Source organism: Pantherophis guttatus, chromosome 6 (genome assembly GCF_059756535.1).
Source record: "Pantherophis guttatus breed Tessera chromosome 6, ASM5975653v1, whole genome shotgun sequence".
In the NCBI taxonomy this organism is placed as follows: Eukaryota; Metazoa; Chordata; class Lepidosauria; order Squamata; family Colubridae; genus Pantherophis; species Pantherophis guttatus.
This window is the reverse complement of record NC_142068.1, coordinates 33,767,156-33,786,530: the sequence shown is the minus strand read 5'-3', so window position 1 is coordinate 33,786,530 and position 19,375 is coordinate 33,767,156. Positions and strand designations below refer to the sequence as shown.

The 19,375-nt window shown below is 33.4% G+C and overlaps 1 protein-coding gene across 3 annotated transcripts in view; it reads left to right on the top strand.

Moving 5' to 3' along the window:
* Positions 1-19,375, top strand: part of ACSL3 (acyl-CoA synthetase long chain family member 3) — a 50,813-nt gene that overhangs the window by 9,202 nt on the left and 22,236 nt on the right. For all 3 annotated transcript variants that reach the window (XM_034439412.3, XM_034439411.3, XM_034439413.2), the window contains 6 exons: positions 6,949-7,048; positions 7,983-8,078; positions 9,977-10,405; positions 13,244-13,421; positions 17,575-17,684; positions 19,209-19,347. In XM_034439412.3, the coding sequence (XP_034295303.1) occupies positions 10,046-10,405; positions 13,244-13,421; positions 17,575-17,684; positions 19,209-19,347 (787 nt within the window). In that variant the 5' untranslated portion in view covers positions 6,949-7,048; positions 7,983-8,078; positions 9,977-10,045. The remainder of the gene's footprint in view (positions 1-6,948; positions 7,049-7,982; positions 8,079-9,976; positions 10,406-13,243; positions 13,422-17,574; positions 17,685-19,208; positions 19,348-19,375) is intronic.

Below are 19,375 nucleotides of genomic sequence, written 5' to 3'. Positions count from 1 at the left end.
GGCCATGCCCCACCTAAGCATCTCTAAAATCCTGATGCCCCCCCCCCCGACATATAATTCTTACTTTAGTCAAAAAGTGAATTCTACTCACTTGGACGAAGCCTAAAAAGCCATTAACCTGGTTTAAACAAGGTTCAGATTGCCCCCATTAATCAAATTGCCCCCCTGTGGGGCGTGGGCCCCACGTTGGGATCCACTGATTTAACGGTATTGTGTTAGTGAACTCTTGGTACTAAATCAAGTGAATTGATGAAGTGGCTGTCATTTAAAAAAAATCTTAATATATTATGCTGTAAGAACTAAAACTATTACTGTATATGCTTGTGAATAAGGCAATCTGCAGTTATCTTTTAACCAAAGCATAAAAATTTGGTATCCTGACCCTCAACATTTTTGCATAATTTTCATAATTATCTGGGGTGACACATTTTTCATGGTAGTTTGGTTAATTTGAGGGTTGGATTTTCTATAGATGGGCTTCTTTGTGAGCATATACAGGTAGTTTAAAAAAGTTAACAACTTAAAAAATTTTTTTAAAGTACCTGTACACCAAATATACTTGCTGATAAACCCATCTGCGGATAACTAAATCCAATTTTGAGCTGCATTTTGAGATCTAAAATTCATAGCTCAGGCACAAGCCAATTTGGTAAATAAGTTAATAAGACGAAGAGTTAAAGATTTCATAATAGTTGAAATAGTTGCATTATTTTTAAAATGAATATATAGTTTAAACTATATAATCATAAACAATCATTTGGTTGTTTCCATTTCCATTTCTTTGTAATCCAGTAAAATGATTTTGTCAACATTGTCAGTAACTGCTTCTTTCAGTCCTTATAAAGTCAACCCCTTTATCTTTGATTTTGCTTTATTTAAAGACTGTTCCAAAAGTGCTTTTCAAAAGTCAACTGGACTTTTTTGGTTTGTCTTGAAAACATTTCCTTTCTTACCCAAGAAGATTCTTCAGTTTTGAGAACTGAAATGAATCTTTTGAAAAGTACCTTTGGGACAACTATGACCTGGATGAATGAGAATATATAGAGATATATTTTAAGGACTGTTGTCTTTGTGTTAACATTTATAAAATAGTTAGGCTTTAGCTTCAGTGTCTCTGCTCCCTGTGAAGAATCTGGTTCATTTATTACATTTATACTCAGTGATAGTCTCTGGTTATGGCATTTTATAAGACTATACAAACAAAATACAGTCTGCCTAAAGATAGAAATATTTTTTAAAAAATACTGTATATAAAGCAAAACAAATCCACGTGGGAGGAAAAACTTACAGCTGCTAATGTAGGTTTTTTCTTCCTTATGGTTTTGGGTCCATGGACTTTAAAGAATTAGAGGACCACACCTGTACTACAGAGTGATACAAGAAAATATCTGATAGTACAGGGAGTAGTGGAAGAGGGAAAGGTAGTCAAGTCAAAACTGAAGGAAAAGACACTTGGATGTGTGGAAAAGATGGAAAGGTTTGGTAGAATGAGACTCTGAAACTGGCATAAATGGAGTAAGAAGCAGCAGGGACTAACAGTTCCAAGCCTTTCAAAGAGGGCAGACTAACTACAAACCAGCCAGTAACCAGTAATTGTTTCCTAGTGTGATTTCAGAATTCAAACTCCTCTTGAGTGCAGCTTGTTCATTGGTAGCTTTTTACTATGCATTGTTGGAAGTCTGAGAAAAATACACTTGTTCAGTAGTTTGTTTGGTATTGGAATGTAAACTGTTCTTTCTGAGCCCTTTTTGAGGGCTTTATTTTACAAATTGCACTTTTAACTAGATCAGGGGTGTCAAACTCGTGTTGTCACAACATCATCACATGATGTATCGCAACACCGATAACCCTTTGCTAAATCGGGTGTGGGCATGGCCAGTGTGTGACGCATCTGGGCCGTGGGCTGCGATTTTGACAGCCCTGACCTAGGTCATTGGTAAGATTTTAAACGGTTCTGCCAGAGTTTCATCAGCTTCTGCAGCTTTATTGTTAGCTATATTTTGGAAACCCAATTAACTTAATTTTCAAGGATGGTTGGCTCTAATTCAGTGATTAAACTTTCATATCTCATTGATTTTTGGCATTTTTTTTTGTACAATTCTGTTATTTGTATTATCTCTTCTTTGTATAGATAATCATTTAGTGACCATAGCTGGGATCAACAATTGGGTTGTTAAGCAAAGCAGTCACTAAGTGAAACTGTCATTTTGCTTATCTTATTTCAGCTTTGCTTTGCTTTACAGACCTGTGTAAATGTAATGATTGGTCATAGAGTTACTGTTTTTCATCGCTGTCTTAATTATGAATAGTTACTAAATGAGGCAGTCACTAAATGAGTACTACCTGTATTTTCTTTCTCCAGTGTATATCACATTTCTCCCTCAGTGTCTTTGCATTATTTATATAAGTATGACTCTGCCTTTTCCTGCTGTTTTCTGGGACCCAGTGTTTAGTTGAGCAATTTTTTCTGTCTCATTTTATTTTCTGTCTTTTGTCAGCTATTTTTCAGTCCCAGGCCATTTCATCTTCTTTTGGTTTTCCATCTGGGGATATATAGTTAACTACATGTTCAGTATATTTTGCCTAATAATCTACCACTTAAGTGTTTCCTTATTTTAAATAATATAGCATCAAAGAATTACATCAATTATACATACTAGATCATAGAATCAGAGTTAAAAGGGGGCATTTAAGCTGTCAAATACAGTTATCTGCTTAGTGTTGAAAATCACCTAAAGCATCCATGGCATGTTTTATCCAGGCTCTGCTAAGAAGTCCACCACTCTCTTGGTATTTGGTTCCATTTGTAAAACTGGTCTTACTGTTTTTCCAACAGTCCAAATCTGCTCCCTGTTACTTAAATCCATTATTCATGTCCTGTACTCTGAGATGATAGAAAACAGGTTTTAGCTTTCTCTATGACGCCTTTGGTCTTTCTTCTCAAAATTGCACATTCTTTGTATCTTCACTATTGCTTTCCTAAATTTGATTATTGATTGTTGCTGTTTTCTATACCTATTCCATTTTAAAAAATCTTTCTATGGATTGCTGCCCAAAACGGAATACTCATGGGTTGGATGCATTATCAGATAAAATAGTTACCTTCTCTGATTTGAAAACTATATTTGAAAACAGTTGCTTTTTCTTTTCCTTTCTTGTAAAATCAACCTGATGCTGGTTCATATTTAATTAGTGATAAATAACTGTTCCAAACTCTCTTTCACAAGTATTGCTATCAAGGAAGATATTCTCCATCTTACAACTGAATTTATTTTTTTCCTCAGTAAAAGACTTCATAATTACAGTATCTTTTTTACATTTCATTCTGTTGTTGTTTCCCCGTGTCTAATCTATCAAGATTGTTTTCTGATATTATTTCACGAGGATATTATTTCACGAAGTTTATGTCATCTGCAAATTTGATAGATTAGAATTTAAGATACTCCTCATTCTTTTTTTAACAACAAACGTATAATAATACAGGACTTCTTTTTTTAAAAAAAAACTGGAATAACATATGCCTTCCTTCAATCATTTGATACTACATTTCCTCTCTGGGATTTCTCAAACATAATAGATAACAATTATTTGGCCAAACCATGAGCAACTTCTTGTAATACTCCATAATTCAATTTTCTGGCTTCAAAAAATTAAACCAATTCAAAGTAAATAGAAATTCCATGGCTGTAATTCTTTCAGTCTAAAGTTTCAGTTCTGCTTCTTCAGTTTTTCAGAATTGTTAGAATTGTATCTTTTTAAAAAAACAAATCGATCCTATAAAGAAAATTAGAGTTATTCAACCACTACAGACTTACTATTTTTCAGATTATCTTCAAAATAATCTGAAAAATAACAGATTATTAACTGTTCCATGAAAATGTCAATAAACACTAATCAGTTTATTTTGGAGACATCTGAAAAAAGTTTTTGTTTCCCTTTTTATCCTTTGTCATTTTCTGAACTCTAGCTGTTCTAGCATCTCTACAATTTAGGATTATGAGTACTATTCTTTGCTGACCTATCTTATTTCTCACCTTGTATATGTATGTTGTTTTTAGATCTTTTTTCATTCTGGATTGTTTGTTATCCTTTTTCCATTCTTTGGTACTCTTTTTGCTATTGTGTTTTTAATATCCCTTTTTAAAGGAACTCCCCTGAATCTCAAACTCCTTTCCCATAAGCTTCTCCTGCCATAGAATTACTTTTGCTCTGGATTTATTAAAATATGTCTTCTTAAAATCCAGTATACAAATTAAACTATAGATGTCCTGTTTTCATTCAAGTGTATTCAAGCATTGTATGGTTACTATAAAGTTATGGATAGCATAGTTTGTAGGAAGACAGCTGTTGTTAGTTTATGGCAGCAAAAAGCAGAAGAATATTATAGTATTTTTTCCAACTAAGAATTTTATTAAAAGGTATACACTTTTGTCAGTTGAGAATGCGATGAAACAGCTCATGGAAGCGTTTCTCTTTTAATAAAATTTGTCAATTCCTGATTGTTTTGCTTGGCAGAATTTGTGACACATCAATATAGGTAATCCTCAATTTATGTTTGTTTAGCAACTATTCAGAATTACGATAGCACTAAATGAAAAAAGTTAGGAACCCTTCTTGAATGTATAATCATTGCAGCAACCCTACAATTGTGATGAAAATCCAGGCATTTGGCATTGTGTCGATCCTTATGTCTGCCTCCAAAGCCACAAAAAACCAGGCGGGTTCTTGCATGGTTTATGAAGCCAACAGGAATTACATTCTTTTGAGCTAATAGATCACACAAGTGTCTTATTTAATCACTGCAAAGACTTATGACTAAAATTTTGGGCTCATTTGTGAGTTGTAAGTTGAGGACTACCTATATTGAGATAAACAAAAACATAAATCACTGTTACTACTTGAAGACTGGAAAGTACCACCCATATAGCCAACAGTATTGCTTTTATTTTTCATCTGCTCCTGATGTATTGTTCATTCAAATGCATTTTTGTGCAAGTATGTCTATTTTTAACATGAACTGGAACTCTTCTTTTTCTATTGCTTTAGTCTCTCTTTTAATAAATTTGAATACAATAATTAAAAGATACAGTCATGTGAGTCATCCTACTGTGGATTTCTCTTAAGTCACGTTTGCCTTTCTGTACTAAGATGTTAAACTCATTTTTCTTATTTTCCATACTGGGAACATTAGACAATGAAGGTCAGGGACTTAATAAGCAAATATTATGTTTGTTTATTTTTACTGAATGTTTTAACAGTCTTCTTCCTAAATCTTTATCTTAGGTCCTTGGTTCAGCCTTTTCATTTCAGTTCCCACAGAATTCAGTTTGAAGCCTTCCTGATCAAAGTCCCTGTGCTTCATTAAGTCATATCAATTCTTATGAGAACAACCCACTTTGGGCCAGTAATCCATTATTTTAAAAGTGTTCCAAGAAATAAAGATATCTTCAGTTTAGTACTGTTTCCCAATACTCATTTGTAAGGAACTTTTTAAAAAATCCCCAGTGAAATTCCTGTCAGTTCTCCCTATTTATTTATTGTGTGAGCTTGCATTCAGGAAATTGCTGCCACTTGTTCCTTCTGTAGTCTCTGCAGTAGCTTCTGCAGCAGGAAGCATTCACTTGATCATCTTATGGAAGTGAGCACAAAGTTAGAATAATCAACTATTAATCCCTTTTAGCACTAAATATTTTTTCAAGCGGGGTTTCTCATTTTTGGAATATTAGAGTTCACATGCTTTTCTAAATGTGAATGTAGATCTTGTCTAGAAGTTTGTATATTCTTATTGAACTTGAAATGATATGGGTAGCTGAAACAAGAGTTAAAGGGACACAGAAAAGCATATAATAAAGCCAACTTCTTCAGATATGAGAAGCACCAAAATTTTATACCTTTAATTATTACAATCGGTGTTTGTAAAGCTCTGATATGAATCATGGCTGACTGAAGACATCTCTGAAAATGAGAGGAGGAAACCACTGTGAAAAATGAAAGACCAATGAGTAGCCTGGTCCATTGAATCTCTCTAGTTTATCTGGAGAGAATTGGAGATAGCCCAGAAGTGCACTAATGGCAGCTCCTCATGAGGAAACCATAAAACAGCAGTCTTTCACACGTTTGAGTGCCAGAACCGAAGCAAGACAGCATCTTTGCTCTCAGCAGTTGCTGGAGCCTTTAATAACTTTAAAATGGTTGAAAACTGATTATATTAGTTTATGGTTGGGATGATGAAGGTTCGAAGTCACTGTATTAGTGTTTTGTTGCCTTTTCTACTATTTTCTTTTTCTTTTGTTTTCCTTTTTCTGCAAGTTCTGAACTTTTGTTTTTCTTTTTATATTTTATTTGTATTAGTTTTTATTTTGAGCTAAACTGAGAACTAGTTCTGATCTCTGGAATCTTTATAGATTGAGGGAGAGGGAAAGATTTTACTAGAACTCTAGCTGCTCCTTCCATCAAATGGGACCTTGCAGCTTTAGGTTTCTGAACATTCTCATTCTCATTATGCAGGTTTAAAATGCTTAAAACTTTATACCTGCCACCTCCCAAACTGCAAGCAATTATTATGTACCATTTTACTGTGAATAGGGCATTTTTTCCTCCTTGTAAACTCTTTCAGTTATATGGGTTATCCACTAATATCATTTTACATGTGGTAATTGCAACCCTTTATCTGTGGACTGAAAATCAATGTATCCCCTGATTTTAGTGTTTGTTCCAAGAATTCATTAACTTACAATTAGTTTCATAACTTGCTTAATTATTAAGGTTAATTTTAAAATCTTAATATGAAGTTCTCTGCTATGCTTGTTAGTTATAATCAGGTAAAGGAATCCAAAGTAATTAGAGTGTTAAGGAAACTTTGTAAATATTATTTTGTATCAATTTAGGTAAAATTTTTATTTCTGTTATTTATTGATTGTTTATTTCATTTTCATTTTTTATTTTTAGGTTTGCTCAGTCAGTATTTGTGAACAAACCAAGTGAGGCTGAAGTGTCTGGAAATTGTTTCCCTATTGATACCAATCGTAACAATGACAAGTCATTTAAGGTTTGTGTTGACGCTTTGTGCTTTCTTTGAGGTTAATTTATCTTCATCAGGTTATCCAGTGAAAAAATGAACACATTTATTTATTTGATTTATGTAGTTGTCCATCTCGACAAGTGATTACATGGTACATAATAAAATATAAAAACAGTTACAACAATACAAAATAAAATATATGTGGCACCAAGCAAAACTATTACTATGGATGGTGATACAGCAAGGAAATGGCACTCTTAACACACTTGAGATCCCAGGCCTGGGCACACAAGCTAGTCTTCACAGCTTTGCAAAAGGCAGCAAGATTGGGATTGTTATTTTTTCTATTTCTTAGTTAACAAATACATATTAGAGGTCATTTCTGCTGTTTAATACTGTATGGAAATGGCAATCAAGGTGGGAAACATTTGAGAATGCAGGTAGATAATCCAGTATGGTATCACATTTTACTTTATAGCAGAGAATATCCAGAATTCTCTTCCAGATTCCCTCCCCAAATAGGAAGCTGTGCACATTTAAAAGTCTTCTCAACTGCTCATACTCCAGAGCAGTTCTCTTCCCTCATTAGAATGGTTGCCTCCTTGCCAATATTTAGGAAAAGACTTAATTTAAATTACTTTTAATTTAAAAACCTGAGATGGGGGAAAAAAAGACCCTTTGCCTAGCTCTCCAAAGACAATATAGTAAGTGCTTAGCATGTCTTTCTAAAAATGGCGATCTGCTACTTGGAGGCTGGGTATCTATGTGAGAATATGCTACTAATAAGAAAACCCATTCCCAAATAACTACAATTTTTATAATGGTCTTAAGACTGTTTCTTAACCTACTTTTATGCTATCAGTTATTTATGAAGAGCGAGTATTCACTTTTCATCAGCTGAATGTATTTTTATATATTCATTGTCAATTACTAATGCACTATTTTTTTCACTCTCTTGCAGATATCACAGTAAACATTAATGCAAGTTCTAATGAAATTAACCAAGGTTTAAAGGATAAATGATATAACAGTATGGCTTAATAAGCATGGTGAACAAGTAAGATGTGGTGTTTTTTGTGATTAATATAATTTCTCAAAAATGAAAAGTTTTCCTGGCTTAAGACAAGAAGTTGTATGTGGATCCATGGTCCTGAGAAGGCATATTTATTTTATTCATATTTTTAAATTTTCCTTAAATTTATGTTCGCCATCTGTTCAGTTGTTAAAAATGTTTGTGTATATGTGCCTATAACATCCTAACACATTTTAAGACAATTATAATTACAACATATATTCTGACGTTTATAATGATATAGCCTAGTAATTTCTCTAAAATAGAGATCACTGTCATGTTTGAAAATATACTGAATCTGTCACAAATTTGAGCATTTGTTTCTTTTGACTTTTTAAAAAAGACATGGAATTTTGTGTAGCATATATTATGGACTGATAACTAGGTATAAAAAGAAAAAAGCAAGTTGAACAATTTAATCAGGATAGATCCAGGCAGTAATTTATTAAGATTTCAGGTGAACGTAACAATTTACTGTATTTTTCGGAGTATAAGATGCACCGGAGTATAAGATGCACCTACCTTTTTTGGTGAGGAAAAGAAAAAGAAATCTGCCTCTGCCTCTGCCTTTGAGCAATTTTGTCTCCTTGCAGCAAACAGCAAACAGCCTGCTTTACTTTCATTTTCGTTTTTAGCATAGCTTGATTAGCACAAGGGAAAAAAAATCTGCTCCAGCAATTTACCTCTTTGCACCAAGCAGCAGAGCCCTGCGCAAAACAGCTGAGAGAAAATCAGCTGAGAGTCGGGAGGCCGATCCAATCAACTTGTGCTACTTAGACTGTGCTGAAGCTAAAAGGAGCTGTTTTTTCTTGCTGTTTGCTTGCAAGAAGGTAACTGCTGCGAGGCAGAGGCCAAAGGTGGGGGCCAGTGGGTGGGCGGGGCTACATTCGGTGTATAAGAGGCACCTAAATTTTCACCCCCTTTTAGGGGGGAGGAAAGGTGTGTCTTAATACTCAGAAAAATACGGTAATTTGTACATTAAGCTAAGCTGAGGTTTGCTAACTATTGGATGAATAACATCAGGTGATTTCACACATTTTGCATGAGCCCAACTTCTGTGATTCATTCAATAAAACAATGATTATTGGTTAAACAATATATGAATTAAGTCACTGAAATACTTTTTGTATTCCAAGCTGCTGAATCTGAAATACAGTTCTTGTATTTCTGGTAACATGAATGGAGAAAAAACTAAGAAACTTAAGAAAATGCCAAAGGGTGGGGGGGGGGGGGAAGAGTTGAGGAAAAAAATCCATTCAGTAAAAAATACAGTATCTGAGGATTAGAAACTTTTCTCATTATTTACATTAAGAAAATTTATATAAATTTAATTGATGAAGAAAAAATTATATATTCACTTTCTCTCTATATATAAATAATGCGTAAGGTCTACAAATTCTTATCTTCATTAGAGGACTGTAAAAAAAGGTAGCAATATAGGTTGATTTCAAAAATAATAAACCAGATCATAATATAAGATCATTTAATCTTTCCTTCCAAACAGAATTGGTCTTATTTGGAGCCTATGTGCTCATCATAGTTTGTCAGTTAATGGTTTCTAGTAACAAGTGAGAAGGAATATTAATGTGATGGAAGCAGGTAAGGATACTGCCTAATCCCAATTATCCAATTCATTCATGAATTGTCAACTAGTTTACAACTAGTACCAAATTCCTGAGGCTTAGTAAATACTGTCAATTCTCATATCTAATAAAGGTTGAGATATTGGGTATCAGACATGTTAGCTTAATTAAGTAAATATGGAACAAAATACAACAGCTTTGCCTTGTCTTCCTTTTAATTGCACTTCATAAAATATATATTTGTTTTATTAAACCCTTAGGGCTATTATTATGTGACAGTATACTTTGTTCCTATTTCAGGTCTTCATTGGTTTTTATGTGATACATAGGACTTGTCAAGTTCTTCTGAATAAGTTACAGTCTTCAAAGATGGATACAATGAAGTTAAAGCATGATATTAATCCTCTTCTTCTTCATATTATAAACTTTGGAGTTTTGGTATACACATTTTTAACTTTTATTCCATGGTATTTATTTTCTGGATCAAAATATATCATAACCAAATCAAAGCAAATTAAAGCAAAACCAGTGAACAGCACACCTGGAAGTGCATATAGATCTGTTAATAGTTTGCATTGCTTAGCATCTGTATTATATCCTGGATGCGATACCCTTGATAAAGCTTTCAGATATGCTCGAAGTAAATTTAAGGACAAGAATCTCTTGGGGACAAGGGAAATATTACAAGAAGAAGATGAAATCCAGCCATCTGGAAAAGTTTTTAAAAAGGTACACAGTGTCTATTTTTTTTATGAGAAGGGGGGGAAATATTTATAGTTTTATTCTCTATGACCTGGGAACTCATTATCCTGCAGTTCAACTTCATCCATGGGCCTGTTGAAACTCTAAAACAACTATAGAAGGTTAGTGAGGCAGGATTTACCTTTGCCAAATCAAGGCTGATTTTCCTTTTTTCTTTGATTACGTTTCTACCAATTTCTGAAACAGATTTTAAATTGAGCAACCTGCAACTCCCTGAATTCCCAGTGAATCCCTTTTTAAAAACTGATGTCACATTTCTTAGCTCCAGTTTGTTGGCACTAAGACCAATTTGAGAAAGAAATATGTATCAACAATTTAACTTTTGTGTTCTTGAAGAATTCCTGGGTTCGTATGATTTGGATTTGATATTTTGTTACCTTTTGTGTGGACTCTCAAGACTGGAAATGGGATAGATGAATTTCTTCTGAGATGCCCTTTATAGAGAGCAGCATAGGTGCATGTGTCTTAGAGAGTCCACAGAGCTATCCCCTCACTGGGGATTGCTGCTGAATATGTTTTAAAATGCCCCTGCGGAACTGTGGGGGATAGTGTATTCATCCCAGTGAGTTTGCTATTAGCTCTTATTAACCAGTCTGATTTAAGGTGGTGTCTGAAAACTAGTGGAACCAGACCCACAAGGAAAAAAGAGTAAATAGAATTTCATGATAGAGGCTCTGGCCGCCATAAAACCAGGACCTGTGCTAAATTGTGAGGTACCTTTTTGATGCAATTTGAAGTTTCAATGATAACTCATAAACATGGACTGGCCAGCAGCTTTTAAGGTATTAAAATGTGCACATGTGGACACCATAAATAAACTGAGAAATAACCTTAGCAAGAAAGATCTTACAAGCTCTGGAAATAGGATGAGTCTCCCTTTGAATGGTAGTATTTAAGACAGCCATATAAACAAGGGTACATTTTATTTGTTTTGTTTAATTATTTATTATACTACATTTATTTTTTACAAAACAAGGTGGAAAACATGCTTAATACTCTTTCCGCCTATTTTCCCCACAACAACAACTCTGTGAGGTGGCCTGGGCTGAGACAGAGTAACTGGTGCAAAGTCACCAAGCCAGGTTTCATGCCTAAGGTATTAAAAAGCCTAGTGAGCAAGTTAGTTAAATAACTTATGTTTTATAGTTATTTACAAGTTAGTTATAAAATAAGTTAGTTATAACTTATCATTTGTAACTAATTAAAAAACATACATTTTATAGCTAACTTGTGCTTGCTTTATGTTTAACTTATGTTTTATAACTAATTTTAAGATAAATATTAAAATTAAAATTAATATGTTAGAATAGATGTAAAATTAAGAAGTTAACAATACATGAGAAAGTCTATGAAGGAATAAAAACATATTTTTCTGCTTTAAGGAAGATAATAAAGTAGGCTTCAGATGTGCCTCATTAGGAAGAATGCTCCATATAAACATACTGTATGTTTATATATTATGTCCAGTTTTATGATTCAATGGTTTTAAAATTGTGTTGAGGAATTTTAAAACAATGTGCTTCTGATATGGATTAAAAACAAAGCTATCTGAATAAAATTGGACTTTGTGCCAATATATTGATCTGACAGTAAATTTAAATGTTACTGCGAATAAGTTTATTGTTTGTAAATGAATAATACTGCTTAAATGATATTTAATTCAATTACTATTAATCTAAATGATATAGCAAGTAGCACACACTAGAGGGCGCAGTTTATCTCTTTATCCTTTTCAAAACCTTAAGAGTATAGAATGGATTGCTGTTTTTTATATGTATATACATGTGCATGCATGTATTAGACCAACATACTAAATACCACATTTAAAAGCTGATTGTCTCTGTTATGCTTAGCTGCCTCTCTCTCAGTTGGTATTGTGATACTAAAAGAAGAAGAACAAATTTAAAGGGTAGATAACAAGGGCTGTGCCTGGATATAAACCAGCAATGCAATTATCTTGTGCAATCGGTCCAGTAACCTTAGTTTCCTTAGCTGGAAAAATAGATGCCAAAACGAGAAGTGGTTTAAAAATCAAATTTGTAATCAGTTTTTACATTTGAAACAACCTGTTTAAATCTTAAATATTGAACAATCTTTTTAATTTTATATCTAAATTACCTTTATTAATAATGCATGCTTTTTGATTTCTTTGAAACGGCAACATTGAAATGGCGAGGGTCATACCGTTTCTAGATTAGAAAAATCTGAACAAATGGCAAAATTAGAGATTTTCTCTATCTCTTATTTACTGCAGTTAGGTACAATATATCTTCTGAAGAAAACTGCACAGAGAACTGGCTGTGTGATAGATTTAAAATATATAAAAATTGTATTATGTAACTCAAATAGAACTTATGGATCATATAGCTATAGTATGCTGGATTGTGTCAGTGAAGTGTGTGCTACACTTTTAGAAATGGACTGGCAGTGTTACTAAATATTTGCTGTTTTTAAGCAGTCCATATAGATAATATATATCATTTTCATATTTCATAGTTGGAAGGCAAAAATATCTTACTCAAAAGATAAATAAGGGGATGTCCAATTGATTAGCTCATATATATATAAATATATAAATATAAATTATATGAACAGTTTTAATTGTATAAGTTGCTTTCTGGTGCATTTTCAACAAAGGTAAATTTTACCCCCTAGATTTAAATATTGATAAAGAAGAAAAAACAAAGGAGGATGACTAAAAGGCAAGAAGAAGAGCACAGGGCACAGGATACATAATTACAGAACATATTTGTATGTGTCTGTGTGTGTAGTTTCTACATTTAAAATGTTGATAATTTTTTTCAGGTGGTACTTGGAGAATATAACTGGCTGTCATATGATGACGTTTTTAAAAAAGCTAAAGCATTTGGTGATGGATTAATAATGCTGGGCCAAAAACCAAAGACCAACATTGCCATCTTCTGTGAAACTAGAGCAGAATGGATGATTGTAGCACAAGCTTGCTTCATGAACAACTTCCAACGTAAGTATGTGTATAGTAGTCTTTGATGTTTTTCTTCTGTGCCTCTGTGTGTATGCTTGTTTAACTTAATTATCCCGCCATTCAAAGAGAATCTACAATTTGGAGAAATACTCATCTGGGAATTCTGGGAGTCATAGTTTGAACCTACCTAGAATACTATCGAAGGATTGGCCTGCATCTGTAACATTGCTGGCAAATAGTCATAGTTATTATTATTTAGGAAGATAAGTTTTTAGGGAAATAAAGGAAATCTAGTTAGCCTTTTTGCAATTTCTTTTCTGAATTCTGATTATTATTATTTTTTAGCAAAAAGAAAAATAAAGAGCTTTTTGTTTTTAATCTACTGTTCTTCCAGAATCTGGCGCTATATAAAGAAAGCAGGAAAAAAAAAATAATGAGGAGAAAAATGAGGTTGGTTGAATGATAATCATTGAAATATCCCAGTTCCATTTTTACAGTCATTCCAATTATCTAATTAACAGATAGGCAACCTTGGAGCAGCACTGGGTTATATGGCATCAAGAATTCTGGAAAGTAGAGTAAGCCTTTAAAGGAGTCTTTGAGTTCAAAAGAAACTCAAGAAACAGATATCACTTCCCCCTTATTTATGAAGAAACAGATACCACTTCCCCCTTATTCCCATACATACTTTCTGGAATGCTGTTCTCTTTGTCAGGGTCCTACACGGTTTAAGACTGCAGTCTTCTGCCCACTTCTGTGGTAATAATATTTACTAAATCCTGATTAATTTGGAATAAGGATACAATACAGTAATTTGACTGTGAGAATAGTTTGGTGTAATGGTGAAAGATACTGAACTACATGCTGGGAGATCTTCCTAAAGATCTCCCAGGAGCCCAGGAGCCAGCTGAGTGATTTTGGGCTAGTTTTTCTCTCAGCCAAAAGAATTTCCAACACAACTGTGTGGATTTGTCTGTTAGTCACCTGGAGTCAAGATTGAGTAAAAGACACACATAAACACATAATTTTCAGCTCTGGACATGGTATTTTTAATTTGTTTATGAAGGTTCTTATAATTTAGAAGCTTGTAGTTGCAACTGTGGTTTAACTAAGTAAACTGATTTAATCTGTGTTTGAATAGCAAAAAATTGGACTTTTCACATGTTGAATTAAAGAGGAATAAGGTAGTTTGATTGTAATGTATCTTAGTACAGAATAACATTCTCACCCACAGTAATATTTTTGTAGTAGAACTCCATCTAAATAGGTCAGTTGTGAAGTATGGACAGAGATTACAGTAAACTTGTAATCTCAAACAGACAAGAAAAAGACTTGTTTACTCTGACCTGTTCCAGACAGAATAGTTTTGTAGCGAAGCATGGGCGTCCAGCTAGTACGTGAATAAAAAAAATACTTAGTTTGCTTAGGATTTTGACTCAGGAGAGAGAACTGAAGTTATGCCAGTCCTCCCGGGTAAATCAGACAAGAAATACAACTAGATGAACTAATTCCACTTAATGTAAGGCTACATTAACAAAATCTTGCAAGTCTGAAAGTATAAACTTCCCACCTCCATCTATAACTGCTTGAACTGTCAGGGTAAGTCCTTCCTTAATTTCTTTCTCTGACCATTAAATTGTTTCCTAGGCAGCATAACTTTGATCTTATCCCCAAGGTCATCCACACATTTCATTACAAGTTAGGAATTGAAACATAATTATTCCCTTTATTTGGAAATTAATATTGTGTTTGAACTAGCCTAGTATATTTGTTCAGGGACACTGCAGACCATATAGTGAGTTACATTGGAAGTTACTGTGTTGACTCAGTGTCGGCTATAAAGAAAATCCTCAAGAGAGTTAATAAGGAAATGACAGCTAAGAAAGAAATCAAAGTATTTTAATAATGTTATATATTTCTTAAGAGAAAATTTGGTAGGTTTCTCTGTCTTCAGTAAATGTAGCTTTTCAAAAAGAGGGTTCTATTTACAGTGTGATAATGTACTGAAACAATGAAACATCTGGTATAGAAATGTTTGCAATTATGATTTGAATAGGATAACAAGAGAGATAGTATTTAACTGGACATTTGAAGTTCCTGAGACGTGCTTCAGCTCACAGCATGACGCAGCATTTGGTGATCCCAAATTAATGAACTTGGCTGACTTATTTGCTGGCAGATGGAAGCATTTCCGTACACTTTTCACGTAGACATCTTTTTAAAGTCAGAGTTGACCAGTGAAATACAATGAATTAAAATTTATTTAAGTTTGCACAATAAATTTACTTATTACAATGTTTTTAGTTGCTAATTTTTTAAATCCTAGCTTATTTTTAGCATAAAATAGCACAAAAATAGTATCATATTTTTAAACCTACCTTGATATTTTGAGAGAATTATGTACGCATCGGTATTGAAAAAGCTCTGGTCCTGGGGATCAAGCCTGATTGGATCCTGGTACTGAATTTTGTTTGAGAATTGTGTTACTGTACAAAATATTTGTTTTATTCTTTGAAGATAGGCAAATTGTCAAACCTTATAATAAATGGAAATATAGCATTCACACTCTCCATTCATTTCCTTTTTAAACATGTACAGGTTGTCCTTCACTTGTGACCATCATTTAGTGGCCATTCAAAGTTACGATGGTACTGAAAAAAGTGACTGACAGCTGCCCCTTATTCTTACAATTGTTGCAGCGTTCCCATGTACTCATCATCTAGGCATACGGCAGCTGGTTTGCACTTATGCAGCTGCAATGTCCTACAGTGACATGATTACTATTTGTAACATTCCAAGTTGGCTTCCGACAAGTAAAGTTAATGGGGATGCCGACAGAAGGTTGCAACTACTACCTGTCGGCTTCCCCATTGACGTTGCAGTCACGTAATATCTTATTTAATGATCATAGGTGGCTTTCTTTATGACCATGGTAAAAAAGATTTAACAATGATTTTTTTTGGTCGCTGTTGTGCTATAAAGTTGAGAATTGCATTTATTCTTATAATTTCAAGATTGATATCCATTTAGTTGTTGACAGCCAACCTGACTATATATTTCTGCAGACAACTTTAGAGCAACATTGAGCAAAATAAATTTTGCTGTCGCAACTGGGAAGCAACCTTAAATACCTCTCTTCTGATGCTATGCATAGCTTTTCCATTCGTTTTCTTTTTAACCTGAATCACTGCTAGAAAGCAACAAATATTAACCTAATGGCTTTTACAGGTATAATTCCTTGTTACTTTTATTTGTGACGTGTGCATAAAAAGGCTTATAGGCAGTAGCAACTCAGTAGACCAGACTCTTCAAAAATTTGGATTGCAACTGATATAACTTATCTTGCCTCTTGTTCCATAACTTCACTGGGCCATGGACTTGATTTTGTTATCCACTGATTATTTTTAGTCCATTCATCACCATTTTTCAGTGTTTATACAGTTACTTAGGAGATTGGTTGGGTTTTTTTTTTTTTTTTTTTTTTTTTTTTTTTGCTATAGCTTGCTGAGAGCTGGCTAGGAAAGTCTTATGTTTCATAATAGGGGTCACTGGAATAAGCACAAGCAGCACATGGAAACTAACATTTTTGTACTTTTTCCTACCAAATTAAAGAAATGTGAATGTGCTTTGAAACAATTTGGAATTGTATTCTGTACAAAATATACTTTTTGCCCCAGCTCCTTGTTTCCAAAGTAAATAGTTTTATCATTACCCTAGAACAAGTGACTTTTGAAAACTACTGTTCTTCTAACATTCTTTATACCCATGTTCTTGGAAATAAATGAATGGTTGTCTGGAGATGACCTGCATTGGTAGTGCTATTGGCAAAGCAATTGATAGCACAATAAGAAAGATAATAGTTTCCATCATTATAGATAGTATTTGATTTATATCTGTAATGAAGCCAGAAGCCAGAAACACTTAACAACCTTCTTACTAAGTGTAGCTGCAGTGATTCATTTAACAACTGTGGCAAAAAAAGTCATAATATGGGGCAGAATTCACTTAACTATCGTCCTTAGTAATGAAAATTTTGGACTCAATTCCTGAATTTCTAAAGTTTTTGCAGTTGAAAATATTGAATTTAAATCACTGTTACACTGTGTTCGTATTTATACTATGTCATACATGTTTAATATATTCTGAATATTGGCAATAGGAAATGTATTGTTTCTTTCCCCTTTATCACTAGTTGTCACACTTTATGCTACTCTGGGAGGTCCTGCAATAGTGCATGGATTAAATGAAACTGAGGTGACAACCATTATTACAAGCAAGGAACTGATAGAAACAAAATTGAAGGTAAATATAGTCCTCAGGTATATCAAATTCTTTTATCCCTTTAATATTGTGGAGGAAAATGTTACTTATGGTTTATTAGGTGTCGGGTCAGAGTGTTTGTGGATTCTGTTGTTTTGTGTTTTTTATTGTTATATTGCTTTGTACTCCAGGTTGTTATGTATTCTTACTAAACTTTTTGAACATTTTAAATTTGTTGTAAAACATCCAGAGTCTTCTGGAGTGGGAAGCCATAAAACTTAAATAAATAATAATATAACATCTTTCTTCTTTTCTGCTTTCTAGAGATTTTGTTTTCTTATAAAATAACACAAATACAAAAACATGGATGGCTCATATGCAGGAAAAGTTGATTAATAATTTCTGTGGTCCTAAATTAATGCTTAAATAATTCTGATATTTAGATGTGTTTATGTATCATGCTAAAGAATAGTATAATTATTTTGTTTTAATTTAGCATGTTATAGAAACCCAACAACAGTCTGTAAACTATATTTTATGGCTTAACAGTTTATATGAATCCAGTCCATTGTGTTTTTTTTTAAAAATATGTATCCTAGAGCAAACAAGGGCCTACTGAAATGTGTCAGCATAATCTTTTGCATTCCTAGATGACTTAAGTATATTTACCTCTTTAAAAGGGTTATTTCTACTTGGTACAGTGCAGTTTATATGAATGACACAGCATGCTGTACCTATCTATTGTTCTTGATAGCCATTTCATATTAACTAGGGCTGCACAGCATTTCAGAGTTGAAGGCAGAAAGGTGCTCTGCTATTGTTAGGACCTCTCTGCAACTCCTGAAATCTAATTCCATTTTTCCAGGGTTGTGCTGCAATTATAGAAGGCAGCTGTGTGATCCCTGGAAAAGATTCAGCTACTTGAAGGAGTGGCAAAGAGATTATACACGAACAACCCTGTGTAGTCCAAAGCATCTTTTTGCCTTTGCGTCATAAGTGCCGCATAGACCTGATGTTCATAATATATACTGTATAACTTACATGCAAAGGAAGAGTGCAGGCAACTTTGAGCAGCTATCTTATAAATGCTGTGTTATGTCCATTAATCATTCCTACAGTGTAAGCAACTTAAAATGGAAAGGAAGGAAAGGCTGGTAAATTTTAAAAATGACAAAATGGGTTATTATCTGTTTGTACCCAGTGGAACAAAGCATGGAAAAATCATGTCATATCTGAGGATTTTCCCATAAAAGGACTGTTAACATCTTTTTTGAATATTAGCTTCATGGGCCAAAAATCTGATACCCAGTATGTATCTTTGAATAATCTGCTATATATCAAAACAGATAATATGCTGCCAAATGTTTTTAAAGATGTCTATCAAAGAAGGTGTCATCAGTAGAATGCACTGAAGTAGATGTGATTATATATTTTAATGTATGTTACTTGATCTTAAGCTGATTATAGTTTACTTACTCTTAAGCTGATTATAGCTTAATATAGCAGATTTTTAAAAGTCTATGCACTGTGAAGATTCTAAGCACTATATATGTTTCTTCTCTATAGTATATTGTTTCTCAGATTCCTCTACTACGTCACATTATTACTGTGGATGGCAAGCCAACATCATGGTCTGATTTTCCGAAACGTATTATTGTTCAAACTATGTCATCTGTTCAAGCTATTGGAGAAAAAACAGAAAATAGTATGTACTGTTCAATCAATTGATTTTT